This window comes from Oryzias latipes, chromosome 5 (assembly GCF_053564925.1).
Source record: "Oryzias latipes strain Hd-rR chromosome 5, Olatipes_Hd-rR_3.1".
Lineage (NCBI taxonomy): Eukaryota > Metazoa > Chordata > Actinopteri > Beloniformes > Adrianichthyidae > Oryzias > Oryzias latipes.
The window spans coordinates 17,125,302-17,139,416 of NC_136241.1; the positions used below are offsets into that span (position 1 = coordinate 17,125,302).

The window sequence follows — 14,115 nt, forward strand, 5'->3', positions numbered from 1 at the left end:
TCATAGTTTCAGTGATAATTTATTCATACAAATCCTTAATCATCATTAACGAAAAAAAAAAGAAGCTTTATGCTAACCATTTCTCCTCAGACAAATGTGCTATCTTAAGACTAAACTTTCATTTCATCAACTCACAACCCGCACATCACAGGTCCACACATCAAACCACCCAAAACAAAACCGATCGAGCAATATCTAGACTTCTTTACCGCTCGTCTTTCTCTCACAGGATAACATTTTCACAGAGGGTACCACACCAACGATTAAAAAAAATATATCTGGTCGTGACCAAGAGGCAACAAAGAACAGTGCATCCTGTTTAGGAAAAAACGCTCAGATGATTCTCTCTACAAACAACAGAGCAAAACAATGCCGGTCAGTTTTACAAATGAGCACACGATGAGGCAACAGACTACAAATTATTTGAAAGACATTTTTGATGCTGCAGAAAGATACGTTTGAAAGACATGACATACAAAAGTATTTTAAAGTTCCATAACTTGCTTTTAAATTTATTTCCAAACAAATGATACATGAAAAACACAATAAGACTTCATGAAAAAATGACAAAGTTATGGTAAAACTTTATGTCACAGCTGGCAACGTCAAAATAAAAGGTCCTTTTGATTGTTTACAATCTACATTTGTGAGCAATTTGCTTACAACCTGTCATTTTGTGTGGTTCTTTTGGAAAAATGCTGGTATTACAAGCTACACAAAAAAACAATTTTTCTTAAAAGCAGAGTGCAAATAGTTGTTACCGGTACACCAGTGTTACTGATGCAAATGGGTAAGTCTCTGATTCCGATGCTGGAACTGCAGCTTCTTATCAGTGAATATTATTTACTTATCCGATTATTAGCTCCACCTACTGGCTGCTTCTGGGATCTTTTCATTCTGCAGTGCACAAAATGAGACGAATAAATAACATCAGGGTTCATGACGAATGAGTTCATTCTAATGGTGCAAAAATCATTCAAAAAATACTTTTGAGGTACAAACCTATTAAAGCTTTCAATAACGATGCTGTGTGTTTCAAGTCATCCCTCATCCAGACAGTATACATCACTTTTGTGGTCAATTCAGAGAAAGCAACAACGTACATGCACACGCGCCTCACATTTACATTTAACGCACATACTGAAAACAGGAACTCAGGCAAATACAGTCGTTCAACAGGCAAAACTGATTTTAATGGCTTTTTCGACCCTTCTTTAGAATTCCCTCAAACTCACTCATATCCTTTTTGAGCGTCAGCATCGTCAGAAAACAAGACCCTCCCTCCCTCCCCCCAAGATGCTTCCCCCATGCAAGTTTGACATGAAGACCTGCAGGGTGGGAAGCTTCAGGATTGCACAGATTAGTGTTTTGGTCTTTTGCTTGGAAACACTTTGGGTTCCTGCACAAGGCTGCACATAAGGATATCTTCTGATAAAAACAGTTTGAGGGGGCAAATGGCATGATTCTTAATAAAAAGGTTCAGTTGTGACCAAGTTGCTTTGAAAATTATGATATTTACTGATCTATTCCCCTCAGAAGAGCCATATTAGACCGTATTTGATGAAAGCAACAACTCTTAATAAACCTAAAATCAAATGTCTGGCTGTTTTCTACTGTAACTCTTCTGTCAGAATGTGTCAATCAACACAGATGTACAAATGATAATTTAGGGAGAAATAGCACGTGCATGGTAAACTTTGATTTGACCCTCTCCCATTTGTGTTTAGACTTCATGAAGAACTTTCCAGAAGCCAGCCCACACATATATGGAGGTAACACAGATTTCAGTTCAGAATTGAAGAAGAAAACGTGTCGGAACCTAAAAACCAGCTGAATTTGCAGCTACTTGTTCTTAATGAGATGAATATATTCCAGACTTGTGTAGGAACCCCAGAGAGAAGATATCCAGTTGTCTATTGTCAGCATTTAGGCAGAGAGTTTGCGGGCGGGCGGGGTTCCCTTTAAAGACAACATAAGAAAGAGAAAAAAGTGAACATGTCCTCAGGGATTCGTAGCTTTCACACATTCAGATCCAGGCGTTGACATCAGGTGGGCTGCGTTCCAGCGCCTCACTGTTGTTTGTGTTTCTGCAGAAGGAGGTGGCGTGGGGGGTTTCAGGGAGAGTTGTTATGAGTCATTAGAAAACAACTGTTGCTCCCCTCTCCAGCTCCTTCACACCTTTATGTGGCCAGAAAGTTAAGCTCCGCGTTGGTCTCAGGGAAGGAAGGGGGCAGCTCTGTCAGTCTAACTCTGTCCAAAGGGATAAGGACCGTGAATACCCTAGAAGACAGAAAAAACAAAAACAGGGGGTGTCATTCATAATATTGAGGGGTGCATTTAAAGAGTAACTGATATTGTGTGATTGGATAGCAGCTTCACACACATTTTCTACAAAGTTGAGAAACCTCTGGTATTTAAAAGGGATACTATAGTTCTCCATTGAAAACCTGCTGCATGCCAATGTCTTTACCTTGAAAGTGTCAAACAATGGTGCTAAATGTACAAAGGATTTATTGTTTTATTACATGACACCAGCTTAGTATCAGCCAACCGAAAGATTCTTTTTCATTCTTACTTGCTTATTGCAAATTAAAATGAGGATTTTTCAGTATTTTCAGTTTTTTTGCTGTTGAACCGAAACAAAACCATGACCCAAAAATTGAGGTTTAATTGAATCGTGGGGAAAGTGACATCCCTAGGATTTAAAAGGAACCATAAGGAGAAAACTTTCCTACACAGACAATAAGATTTCCTAAAAGCCTTTTTAAATGCTAAAAGAATAGATTTTGTTATCCTGTTGTCACCATGCGCCACTACAGAAACAGAACTTCATCCTCAGATCTTTCTGTGTTTCAGGGCTCCATGTATTTTACTTATTCTTTATTTTACTTTAACATTTGATTTCGTCTTTTTGTTTTTTTAGTTGCATCTAAATAAATGTTGTTCACCTTTCTGCCAATCCATTCAGGGGTTGCCAGAGTGAATCAGCTTTCACTGATTGGTGGTTTGGAAGAGATTTTTACGCCGGATGCCTTTCCTGTCAGAACCCTGGATTTTATCCGGGCTGGGGACCGGCACAGGGAGACCCACACTTGTGCTCCCTTCGCATTCTTGATGCAATGAGCATTTTCATGTGACAGTCCTGCCATTTCCTAACTGAACCTTACAGCCGCAAGTTGTGTCTAAATAAATGAACTAAAGAAAGATCTAAATCAAATTGGACTGTTTGAGTCCTTTGACAACAAATCCGAAATCTACGTTGTTTGTTTGTTTGTTTTTTGAAATCAGGTGACCTGATCCAACCTTTGCAAACGTGCCCATTAACCACATCAGAAGTAACAATGGCGTTGATATTTGGGTCGACATACCTGGCCGTAGGTCACCATGGAAAGATTGGTTTGGAGACCGTTCGGCGCTCTATTTACAGCACTATGAGACAGTCCGTTCTGAGCCTGCGGGATCGGCTCTTGCGTGTGATCCCAGGCTCCAGCGGGATCTCTGAAACTACTGTCAGCTGCGTCGTGCTTGTTTTTCTGCGGCGAAGCAAAGGGGTTGAAGTCTCCCTCCACGCTGCGCTGCGGTTGTGTGTTGAATTCTGTCTCAAAGGAAGAAAGCTGTTGGGTCACTCCAAGGAGACCACCCACTTCTACGCTAAGAATAACCCAGATTACGTCTGTGAAAGAAAAAGACACAAGTTTATCATTGAAAACTACATCCTTTTTTATTATCTTTCAAGAAAACGTTCTGCTTTGTTAGGTTTTGTGAAACTTTTCACCCTTTAATTTTTTTTAAATAAAAAATACCAAAAATAATCATGAAAATTGATTCTGAAACTGACTCTCCATGAACTTCTGACGCCTGAGAAAGAAGTTTGGCCGTTAAACAAAGTTTCAGAAATATTATATGTATTCTGTTTCTTTTCTGCTATAAACTGTTTGGACTTGTTTATCCATGATAAAGATGTAGATTCTGATTCTTCATAGATAGAATGGGAGATGCCACACAGAACGAAATGATGTCACTCGGGCCACAACAAAACAGCATCTAGACATCACATGAAATAAAATCGATGGTGAAAACCAAAGTGTAGAATTACAACTACAAAAACTCTAACAGAGGGGTGAGTCAGCTAAAGTTAATCATTTTAAGCCCATTTATAAACCCCAAATAATCTGTAGACCAGTGTTTTTCAGCCGTTTTTAGAGCCAAGGTTACTTTTTCATTGGCAAAAATCACAAGGCACACAAGCAACCATAAATGTAAAAAAAAAAAAAAAAAAGAAGAGAATCTCTGTAGTCTGTAGAATGATTGGTGGAGACAGTTTAAGGGGTTGGACTTTTCCAAAATTGGAGCTATGGGCTAAAGTTGTGTCTCAATCGCAGTCCAGTCATTCTGACAGGAGTCTTGAGTGAAAATCAAATAAACACAAATGATCTTTCATATTTTTAAATACCCAGTTTTATGCCTGTTTGGATGAACAAAGAACGGATATATTCAGCCAATGGTAAATGTTTTTTAGTCCCACAGAACACCAGACTGTCTCTCATAGCACGTTAGTCTGGTTTTAAACACTGATGTAGACATTCTGGAACTGTTGCTAAATCTGATACAGGGACCTGATTCTACTAAAAATGTATATATTTTAGATTTTTATTCAACTATAGAACAACAATTTTTTTATTCAGAGCAATGTACCAATAAACCTTTTCAGTTACATCTATAAATGGCTAAAATCTGAACCCCGTTAATGCTCAGCAAGCATTCATGTTCACAGCCTCTCTGTTATCCACTTTGCATGTTTTGCTCTGTGAAATCAAAATTTCCTGTTTTTGGTGTTTTTAACATGTTCTTGTAGCATTTTTCTCATGATGAAACATATGTACAGAGAAAAGTACAATTAAATTTGCAAAGTTGCTGTTTGACAAAGAGCTTTTTTTTGACAATCGGCATGCTACAAGCTCCACTATCTTCTATTGCATCCAGTTGACAAATCAATTAATGTATGTCTTTGTTTTCCTCGACCGAACTGGCATCTGGCTCCAAACTGTACGGCTGAATGGCTCCAATATTGCTCACCATTTTTGTTTCACTGTTAATGTTAGTTTTGGGTTGTGAGGGGCTGTAAGCTAGCAGGAGAGAGTGAAAACAGATGGATGACGGGAAGTGGAGCAGGCTTACTCCACACCAGCAGTTCCTCCCACAACTAAGAAATGAGTTTCTAATAAACTATTGCCACTCTGGAGGAACAATGTGTGAAAATAACATCACAATTGTTTTTATTTTTGCTAAAAACAGCTCAATCTAAATTAAAATTTCTGTTTCAAGTTAAAAAAACTTTTCTTGTGTGTTCTTGATGTAAATGTGGGAGAATTAGAGGAAAAATATTGCTCTTTAAAACACAGCACAAGCACCAATACTATAGTTGACTCATTTCACAATGCAAACAATTTAAGAGCATCCATTCTATAGTACACATAATCCAGAAAAATACTTTAAAAACAAACAATAAAGTGACTCCTACCTCCATAGAATAATCCTGTGGCCGTGCACATTCTCCACTGGCCCTGGTACATACCAGGATTTGTGGGACTTCGCATTTGCACACTCACATCTGTCATTTCCTGTGGGTCTAAAGACTTCACCACTACTGTGCTTATGTGCCCAAACTGATCCCCACCAATGTACTTTAGACAAACTCCAGGTGGCCACAGTTCTGAACCTGAACAAAACATAAAGTAGAAACAGATGAGGAAACAATTTATAGCGCTCTCTCTGCGTGTGACATCACAAGAACCATGAACCCCAGATGCCTTCAGATCAGGAGTGTGTACCTGTGTTCTGTATCCTCCATGTTTTTGTGAACGGTGTGTCGGGAGGAACAGACTCCCCTTCCCCGATCGTTACATCTCCAACAAAGGACATGGCCGGTGTGTTGACATTAGGGCTCTCAAAGTCGTAATATGCACCAATAGCAGCCTGCAAGTTCCTGTTGCAAGACAAAAAATGCAAATTTAATCATTTAAACACCTAACAGCCCATGTATGCTCCCTAATACTGTCCAACTCTTTAAAGTCCCACTCCGATCATATTTTGATTCATTGTAAAAGCGTACCCAGTGGTCTTTCAACTACAAATATATAGATGTTTTCTAGGACTTAGTTTCTGCAGAGTGGCAGGACTTTATTAGAAATTTGCCTCCAAGTTGTTGGTGGGGCCGTTGGCGTGGAGTAAGTCTAACCCTACTTCCCCTCCATCCATCCGTTTAACTTTACACTCTCTCCGGCTACCTTGAAGCCCATCACAACCCTAGTCTAACATCACAGATGTAACAGAAATGGCGAGCAAGCTTGGAGCTATCCAGCCGTACAATTAGGAGCCAGATGTCAGCTCAGGCAAGGAAAACAAAGACGTACATGGATCTATTTGTCTGCAAGTGGATGTATCAGAATGGAGCTGAGCAGAGAGCTTGTGGCCTGCCATTAGCTTCTTCATCACAACTATGAGCTTCATCCAACACCATATTGGTTCACAGCGATCTGAGTGAATAAAGAAATACTCAGAAATGCAATATTAACCTTTATTTTCTTTCTAAGTACGGTAACACCAAACACCAAAGACACTTTTCATAGGAGTGGGTCTTTCAATTCTGCCCCATAAAGAGGAGCCAGCCTGGCATGCCATCGGTCACTGCTAAAGCCTTCCCTCCATACGTTCATCGTCTTTTGTTGTCCACCATTGATCTATCACGACTGTTTACGTCACCGACCAGCGTGCGGGACGCGGCGCTGCCTTCAGCAGAGGCTCGTCTTAACTGGCTCCTCGCGCTGTTATGTAACACGGCTCACACCATCTAAACGAGAGTTTCCTGCTAGCCTACGGGCCCCTTTATGAACGGACTCCTTATTTTCAATTGTTGCTTTGATCTAAACTGCAGCTCTAGAAAACTTTATCTTTCTGCTTACGGTTGCCATTGTTTTATCGTAAATTAGTTGTCGCTCACCATAACAGTTTGTTATTTAACAGTGTCTAGGTGCTCGTGAACTTAGCATCCTGTAAAATTGCCTCAAAAATGGATTATTTTCGATTGTTTTCTACATTTCTCGTAAGCTACTAAGCTAATTGTGCAGCTAGCCGACTTGGGGCCCTTGCCTCCCCGCACTCACCAGTTGGTCATGTCCAGGAAGAAGGCGCAGCCGGCTGGGTTCAGCTGGAAGCCCAGCAGCCTCTGAAACTCCGAGATGAGGACGTCCTTGTCCGTGGTGCCCATGCAGCTGAATTTCTGCATGAGCTCCGCGTCCACGTCCATGTCCGTGCCCTCCATGGGTGGCGGGAGTCCCGTGGCGGAGACGGGTTCGTACGGGAGGGAGGGAGGGAGGGAGGGGGGTCCTCTCTCAGTTAACTCCGAGGCCTTATCCAGCCATAACAACCCAACAACAACAATCGCCAGTGCGCATGGCACAACAAGGGGGACGATGTTTGACGTTACAACATCGTGAGTGTCATCTCCGGACGTCATCTGTTGCTATTTGGCGGCATCTTTTTCATTGGTTTATCAATGGAATTTGTATTTCTCATTGTGGGGCTCACTTCTTTGATTTGGCATTAAAAACTTTATTAATTTCTGGGAAATTCTTCATCCATAAGAGCAGATTTTTAAAAATCAAACCATTAGTCAATGCATTTCATAAACAGATAATCTGTATTTTAAATCGCTGAAATTCATGAAAAACAAAAATGCAATAAAACTGTCACAAAAAGATCACGTTATAAGACAACAATCCCTTATATTGTGAGCTACAATTATGATGCTATGTATTTATTTTTTCTTTGTATCTTATTCTTTTTTCTTTAGTTATGTCCTTCTATTGTAGTTATCCGAATGTGTAATCCTTTGAAGTTCAATGAAAAAAACTATGATTTAGATATTTTGTTGACCCCCCATCAAGTTCCAATTGTAAATAAATGTACACTTGTGAGATAATCTGGGAGAAAATGAATTTCTACAACATTTTGTAATGCAGTAGTGGATTATAATAAATGACTTCATATCTCACTTTTTTCCTACCACACAAAAGCACTATTAGGTATTATTTAATGTTTATATTCTTCAATACGACTTGAACTTCTCTTCAAAACTTCACTACAATAGAGATTAATTGTAAACTATTAAAATATTTGGCTGCTTCAATGAGTTTAACATTTTGTTTGAAACCATTTTTTAGTTTTATTGTTTCAATATTCATTTCATAATCCATATTAATTGGATTAGATCAAAGATGGGTCGCTAGAGCGGATTCCAGCTGTTTTCCTGCAAAGGAAAGGTGTAGTCTGGACAGATTTTCTATCAATCACAGGACCAAATAAGAAGGCATTTAAGCACACACACACACTCAAATTCAGCCTTTGGGGGGAGCTAATAATAATAATAATGTTTTTAACATGTGATGGGGAGAAGGGGGTGCCTAAAGAAAACCACCGTATAGACATATATGTGTCAAGTGCACAAATATAGGACTAGTGCCAACAACCACTCATGTAGTTTTTTATTATAACATTAAATTAAATAGTTTGGTGCAAAACGAACGTCAGCAATAACAATAAACCCCTGCTGAATACAATGCAACATTGTTTGCTTTTGTTATAAATAAACAGGCATTATTAAAAAATAATGTGGAAAACAATACATGTATATTTTGTTGTGTAGGTAGATCATCCCTTCTTTTTGCATCACTTTAGGTTTTAGGGATCTGTGACTGGATTAAAAAAAGATAATTATTTAAGACAAAATTAAACTGGCCTGGTTTAAATTTATCGTACATTTTTGAGCAAAATATAATTTGCCATTTATAGCAAAGATATTGGATTCCGTTAATTGGCTATTGGTAAAACACATGGCGGTTTAATGCAGCGGAACTATCTACATCTAGTTCAAGGACTCCTCGGGAGAGTTTAAGAGAGCACCACAATTGTACCGTCGAGGGAGGTTGTTGGGAAACATGCCTAAGTAAGTTTGTGTTAATTGTGATTCTTTTGAAAATTTTAGATCTTTTAATAACATTTACTTAAAGAAACAGTCATCATACAATCGCTGATGCTACAAGTTCTGAAGTAACTAATAGTTTTTAGCGAAAACCGGTATCAATCCTGACGGGATCTGTCTATTTTCTGGAGCGAATCTCGGATGTTGTCGAATGACTAAACATTCAGACACATACCGTTGTGTTAAATGTTTAATTTTACATAATTACAAGTTTAAACAAATCGTTTTTCAAAATGCGAAATATATCAAATAAACTAGATTCGATGGTAGTTTGCCCGCGTGTGTTTTCAGTCACAGCTCGTTCTTTTGTGAACATTTCTTTCAGTTACACAGACAAAGCTAGCGCTACAGCTCCGTCTGTCGTTAACCCATTTGTCTTTACCATTTAATTCTGTTTGTGTTTGAGGGCTTTTATTGTTTCCTAACAAACGAATTACCTCGTAAGAAAATACTACTGGGCATCATGTACTTTTTCCCCCCTCCCTTTTTATTCAAATACTTTCGATTTATTTTAAAGCAACGTTCCTGGTGTCACCCCCAGATTAGCCTTTAGGACTTGTATTTATGGATTGCACACTCTAATTTAAATTAAACAAAATCTTTAGTACAGATGGATGTTTTTTCACGTTACCTTAATCTTTACATGGTTTTTCTTTTCTCTTGACAGGTTTTACTGTGACTATTGTGATACCTACCTGACACATGATTCGGTAAGTTTTGCTGAAATCTACTTCCATTGATGAAAAGCTTTAAAATATCAATACGGGGAAATGCTTGATCATTTCCTATTTCTTCTAGATTAATCACATTCCTCTGTTTATTTCAGCCCTCGGTTAGAAAGACTCACTGCAGTGGTCGAAAACATAAAGAAAATGTGAAGGACTATTACCAGAAATGGATGGAGGAGCAAGCACAGAGCCTAATTGATAAAACAAGTAAGACTTTTGGATTATCTTGTGCAATTAGGACCATTTCTTTTCATTTATTATTTATCCTCAGTTATTTGTTTAAAAAAAACAATAACATTTTTGGATTTATTGTTGCTAGATTTATGCGAGTAGAGCAAGTTTAGGGACATTTCGTCATGGAACTCAATGTATTTGATCATATTTTAATGCTAAGCTTTAACAAGTTTCCCAAGAAGATGGTAATTTCAATGTGAAAGGATCGTTTGGCTTAGCGACCATTAGTGCGTAGTATGAAGAATATTGGCGCAAGGACAAGTGTTATAAATTACATGTTCATTTTTGGATAGTGACCTTTGCTTGGCCTCCTGGACGATTGTGGTTTTATCGACGCACAAACTCCACAGGAACCAACAATAAGCAGGGATACTATTTTGTGGCGTCTTTGATTTTAAATAACAGAACAGATTTTTGTAGTAGGTTTTTGTAAGCTTCCTAATCGTTGATTGGATGCTCGAGCTCCCTTCTTAGTCTCTACATCAGATTACTTTGGCCCCCTTTGAGATTGTAAACCACTAATCCACATAAATAATGCAAAGCTGCCGGGTAAAGTGGTTTTCCGAAGAGATGTGATGTTTTTACACGCAAAATGCTTCTTGGCCACACAAAGCTAATTGTTTGCAATAAAGGTAACCTCAATAAATTGCTTTTTTTTTTCCACAACTTTTTTTAGATTTAGCTGGATTTACATCTGAAATTTGGAGCCAGTTTGCATTTTTCTTTACAAGTTTGCATCCATTCATTTTCTGCATTTGATTTTTGCTCGTCAAGAATATTTGTCTGATAGTTTTTGTCTGTGGACATTTTTCCTTTCTTTTCCCCAAAAGCGGCTGCATTTCAGCAGGGCAAGATTCCTCCCACCCCCTTCCCTGGTGGTCCTCCTCCAGGTGAGTAATCTGCTCTTTACCTTGAAAAAGGCTGGAATTCTTTTAAATTTTTAAGAAAAGGAATGTGAAAAGTTTTCATTTAATAAACACCTAAAAGTTTAGTGTCATAATCGAAGCTTGGAGAAAAAGTTAAAGGCTGCAGATGGTTTTCTTTTTTTGTATTGCCTGAGAATTAAATTTAGTGTAAGAAATCTCCCCTGATAGCTTTAATGAAATCTGCCGGCATTGGTGATCACACAGTGTTTACTGTCTGTAACCCAGCTGGACCTCCACGTCCAGGTATGCTGCCCACCCCCCCGATGGGAGGCCCTCCTATGATGCCCATGATGGGACCCCCTCCTCATGGGATGATGCCAGGTGGGCCTGGTAAGAAAAGTTAAAAGCTCGTTTGTGCAGTGGAACTTTTTTTTTTTTTTTTTTTGGTAAAAAGTATGCTTTTGAAAATGTAAACTGAAAAATATAAATCTTTGCTGCCCTCTCCCAATTTTAAAAAAGTTTTTGAAATTTATTTCAGTTAATTGGGAACTACCTATGATTGACAGTGTTTTGTGTTCTAAAGTTAGAAATAATCTGGAGGGAAATGAAACAATATTTTCCAATTGTAACTTGAAGTGAGGTGTTTTTACAGCAGAACTGATGCTCATACATACGTGACACTTTCTGCTACATGGGACTTGAACGCGCTTTATCTTGTCTCGTCTCCGTTCAATTGTAGGGGGAATGAGGCCGCCGATGGGAGCGCCCATGCCGATGATGCCAGGACCGCCTCACATGATGCGTCCTCCTCGTCCGATGATGATGCCAGTTCGGCCAGGCATGGCTTGACCCCACAGATACACAAGCAGAGTAGACCTTTGATGTTTACTAAAACTTTTCTGTTTTATTTTCCTTCAGGAACACACACGGTCTAGTAAAAGGCTCATCTGGATTAGGATCAGATATCTATTAATAACCAGAATTCTCAGATTTGTAATGATGCCATTTCTACATAATTGTTCATTTACTGGTATTTATTGCTGTTCAGCCTTTTGACATGATTTAGAAAACCCCTCTAGCCATCATTTTTGCTTTTTGTTTTTTAAATATATCATCGGTTTTAGTCTTGACTGGAATGTTCTTTTCACTCTCATCCTATTGAAACAACAAGTTGATTAGTTAACCTGACCTGTCATTTCAGCTTTGGGTTTCACGTGTTTTTATACTTTGGAAAAATAAAGGAATGCTTCCGTTTCAGTGCTTCTGCCTTTGCTTGTTGACCTTTTAAACATAATTAAGATTTTATAAAGTCAAAGAATTTTGATCTGAGTGGAGCTCTGGCTTTACCTTTAGGCTCAGTTTTGTGAAGAGAAGGGCTGAAGGTTAAATACCGCCTTAAAGTCCCACTCAGACCATCTTTTGATCTGTTGCGAGAACGTTCAAAGAGGTTGTTTTTAGTATGTCGCCAACATCAAAAAACATGTCACTTTCTAGAACATATTTTCAGCAGTGCAGCAGGAGTTCATCAGAAATTCACCACTTATTTGTAAGTGGGATTTTGGCTCGAATCAACCCTGCTCCACTTCTGGTCATCAGTCTGTTTACACTCCCGCTAGCTTACTGCCCCCCCCCCCACAACCCAAAGCTAACATTACCAGTGGAACAAAACGGTTTTGAGCAGCTGCCTGCTCGGACGAAGAACACAGAGACTTACATGGATCTATTAATTGCAGCAGAATGGAGTAGAGTAGGGAGCTTCTGTGTCACGCCTACTAGCCAATGGTATTTTTTTCCTCTGCTGCTGATCCACAATAATTTTTAAATAAAGAAATCAGAAACTTTTATCGTCATTGTAATTAATAAAACAACAAAATTGTAGCTGCCTTGGAGTGGTAAATACTATAAATCGAATTAAAAAAATGTACAATAGATGTAATGTAGAATAGAATGCACTGAAATGCTATTTTAAGCATAATTCTCTTCATATAAATGTCCATGTGAAAAATGCCACAAGAACATGTTAAACAATTTTCATTGGTAAGTTTTTTTGCTCTTAGAATGAAGTTTTTGCAGAAGCTCCTTAAAACAAAACTTTTGAATCGAAGCTGAGGATCAATATTTGCAGCAGAAATGTTCATGGGATCATTTCTATTCAACACTAATCAGTTCTAACTTTAAACCTATTACAGTTGGAAGCAGTTCTGTCTGTTGTCAAATACACTATAATTGAAACTGAAGCATCACAAGTTAAAAAACTAAACTTTTAATCCAAGAGAAACTTCAAATAGTTTTTTTTTCCTGATCAAGAACGAAAATATACTTTTTTTTATTTTAATTTGAAGCTTAGTCTCTGCCAAATAGTAGACCTATGTTCGGGTGACATTTCAATCTAGACCTAATAAACACGAGACGGAGGATGTGATGCAGGCTTGTTCAGCTGGTTTTGAACCCAACTTTCCACTCAAAATTCTCCTAAATCCTCTCAGATGTGACTCAGAGCTTTAAACCCTCATCTGCGCTAAGCTTTGCCCCACAGAGTTCTAACAAACAGAGAAGATGCAAATTTGTCAGATTGTTGTTTTCCTCCAGACAAATGAGAAAGTTGACCTAGCCCTCATTAGTTTACTCATTCAAGCGTGATGGAGGAATTACAGGTCATTACATAATAATCACCTACAGCCAGTAAGTCATTATCTCAGCTGACATTTGTATCTGCAACGCCTCACGATAACTCCTCGCTCTTCGACTGGGGGGTTGCAGCTTCAGTCTAAGAGAGTCTCAACAGATGGAGCTAGAGAGTTGTAACGCTTTGCAGCAGGAGCCAAGGCTCTGGAATGATGTGGAGTGACTGATTTTTGTGCTTCCATGCACTGTCAAAGTTCTTTGTATCTCACGGTCCCAGAGGACATTTTTGTGGTTCTCTGGTTTTGGAAATTTCTAGGCCACGTATAAAAAAGAAAAGAAAAAAAAAAAAAAAACGCAGAACAAATGTGTCGGGGGCAATAGCCATATGTTTCATGCTGTCTTTGCCAACTTCTGTACTCACATAGGACATGAACAGACTAAAGGAAAAGCTCTGCAAAGGCTGCCCTCAGTATTACATAGCAGTGCACCCTATCAGATAAGTCCAAGAGACTTTGATAGCTTACATGCGGCCTTTTGTCCCTCTATGAGAAAGCTTCCATGAAATGTCCCGTAAACATCCACTCTCAGCATCAGTGAGACAGAAATGAAACCACGTTAATGC

General features: G+C 38.7%; 2 protein-coding genes across 8 annotated transcripts; one reads left to right on the forward strand and one right to left on the reverse strand.

The window, feature by feature from the left end:
• ilrun (inflammation and lipid regulator with UBA-like and NBR1-like domains) lies at positions 1–7,650 on the reverse strand. The gene is made up of 5 exons (XM_004068830.5): positions 7,164–7,650; positions 5,832–5,986; positions 5,522–5,719; positions 3,369–3,673; positions 1–2,280 (listed from the first exon to the last, which is right to left on the reverse strand). Exons 1-5 carry the CDS (start codon positions 7,514–7,516, stop codon positions 2,245–2,247), a joined length of 1,047 nt encoding a protein of 348 aa, XP_004068878.2. The 5' UTR covers positions 7,517–7,650; the 3' UTR covers positions 1–2,244.
• A 1,231-nt stretch (positions 7,651–8,881) lies between these two features.
• snrpc (small nuclear ribonucleoprotein polypeptide C) lies at positions 8,882–12,125 on the forward strand. 7 transcript variants are annotated; one of them, XM_020703249.3, is made up of 7 exons: positions 8,882–9,004; positions 9,708–9,750; positions 9,867–9,975; positions 10,833–10,892; positions 11,154–11,258; positions 11,608–11,706; positions 11,787–12,125. In XM_020703249.3, the coding sequence occupies exons 1-7, from the start codon at positions 8,997–8,999 to the stop codon at positions 11,801–11,803; spliced, it is 441 nt and encodes a 146-aa protein (XP_020558908.1). In that variant the 5' UTR covers positions 8,882–8,996; the 3' UTR covers positions 11,804–12,125. The 7 variants fall into 7 exon arrangements, with proteins under 7 accessions (XP_020558908.1, XP_078803442.1, XP_020558909.1 ...); XM_078947316.1 differs by having other exon boundaries at positions 11,154–11,256; positions 11,603–11,706; XM_020703250.3 differs by having other exon boundaries at positions 11,154–11,249.
• Positions 12,126–14,115: the final 1,990 nt, after the last annotated feature.

Bases quoted from the DNA above. Each gene is read 5' to 3' on its own strand.
- ilrun (XM_004068830.5), bottom strand. From the start codon at position 7,516: ATGACGTCCGGAGATGACACTCACGATGTTGTAACGTCAAACATCGTC. The intron at 5,987-7,163 runs GTGAGTGCGGGG...GTCTTGCAACAG, and splicing joins TTCCTGGACATGACCAACTG to GAACTTGCAGGCTGCTATTG. The intron at 5,720-5,831 runs GTACACACTCCT...TGTTTTGTTCAG, and splicing joins ATGGAGGATACAGAACACAG to GTTCAGAACTGTGGCCACCT.
- snrpc (XM_078947316.1), top strand. The intron at 9,976-10,832 runs GTAAGACTTTTG...TTTCCCCAAAAG, and splicing joins GAGCCTAATTGATAAAACAA to CGGCTGCATTTCAGCAGGGC. The intron at 10,893-11,153 runs GTGAGTAATCTG...TCTGTAACCCAG, and splicing joins CCCTGGTGGTCCTCCTCCAG to CTGGACCTCCACGTCCAGGT.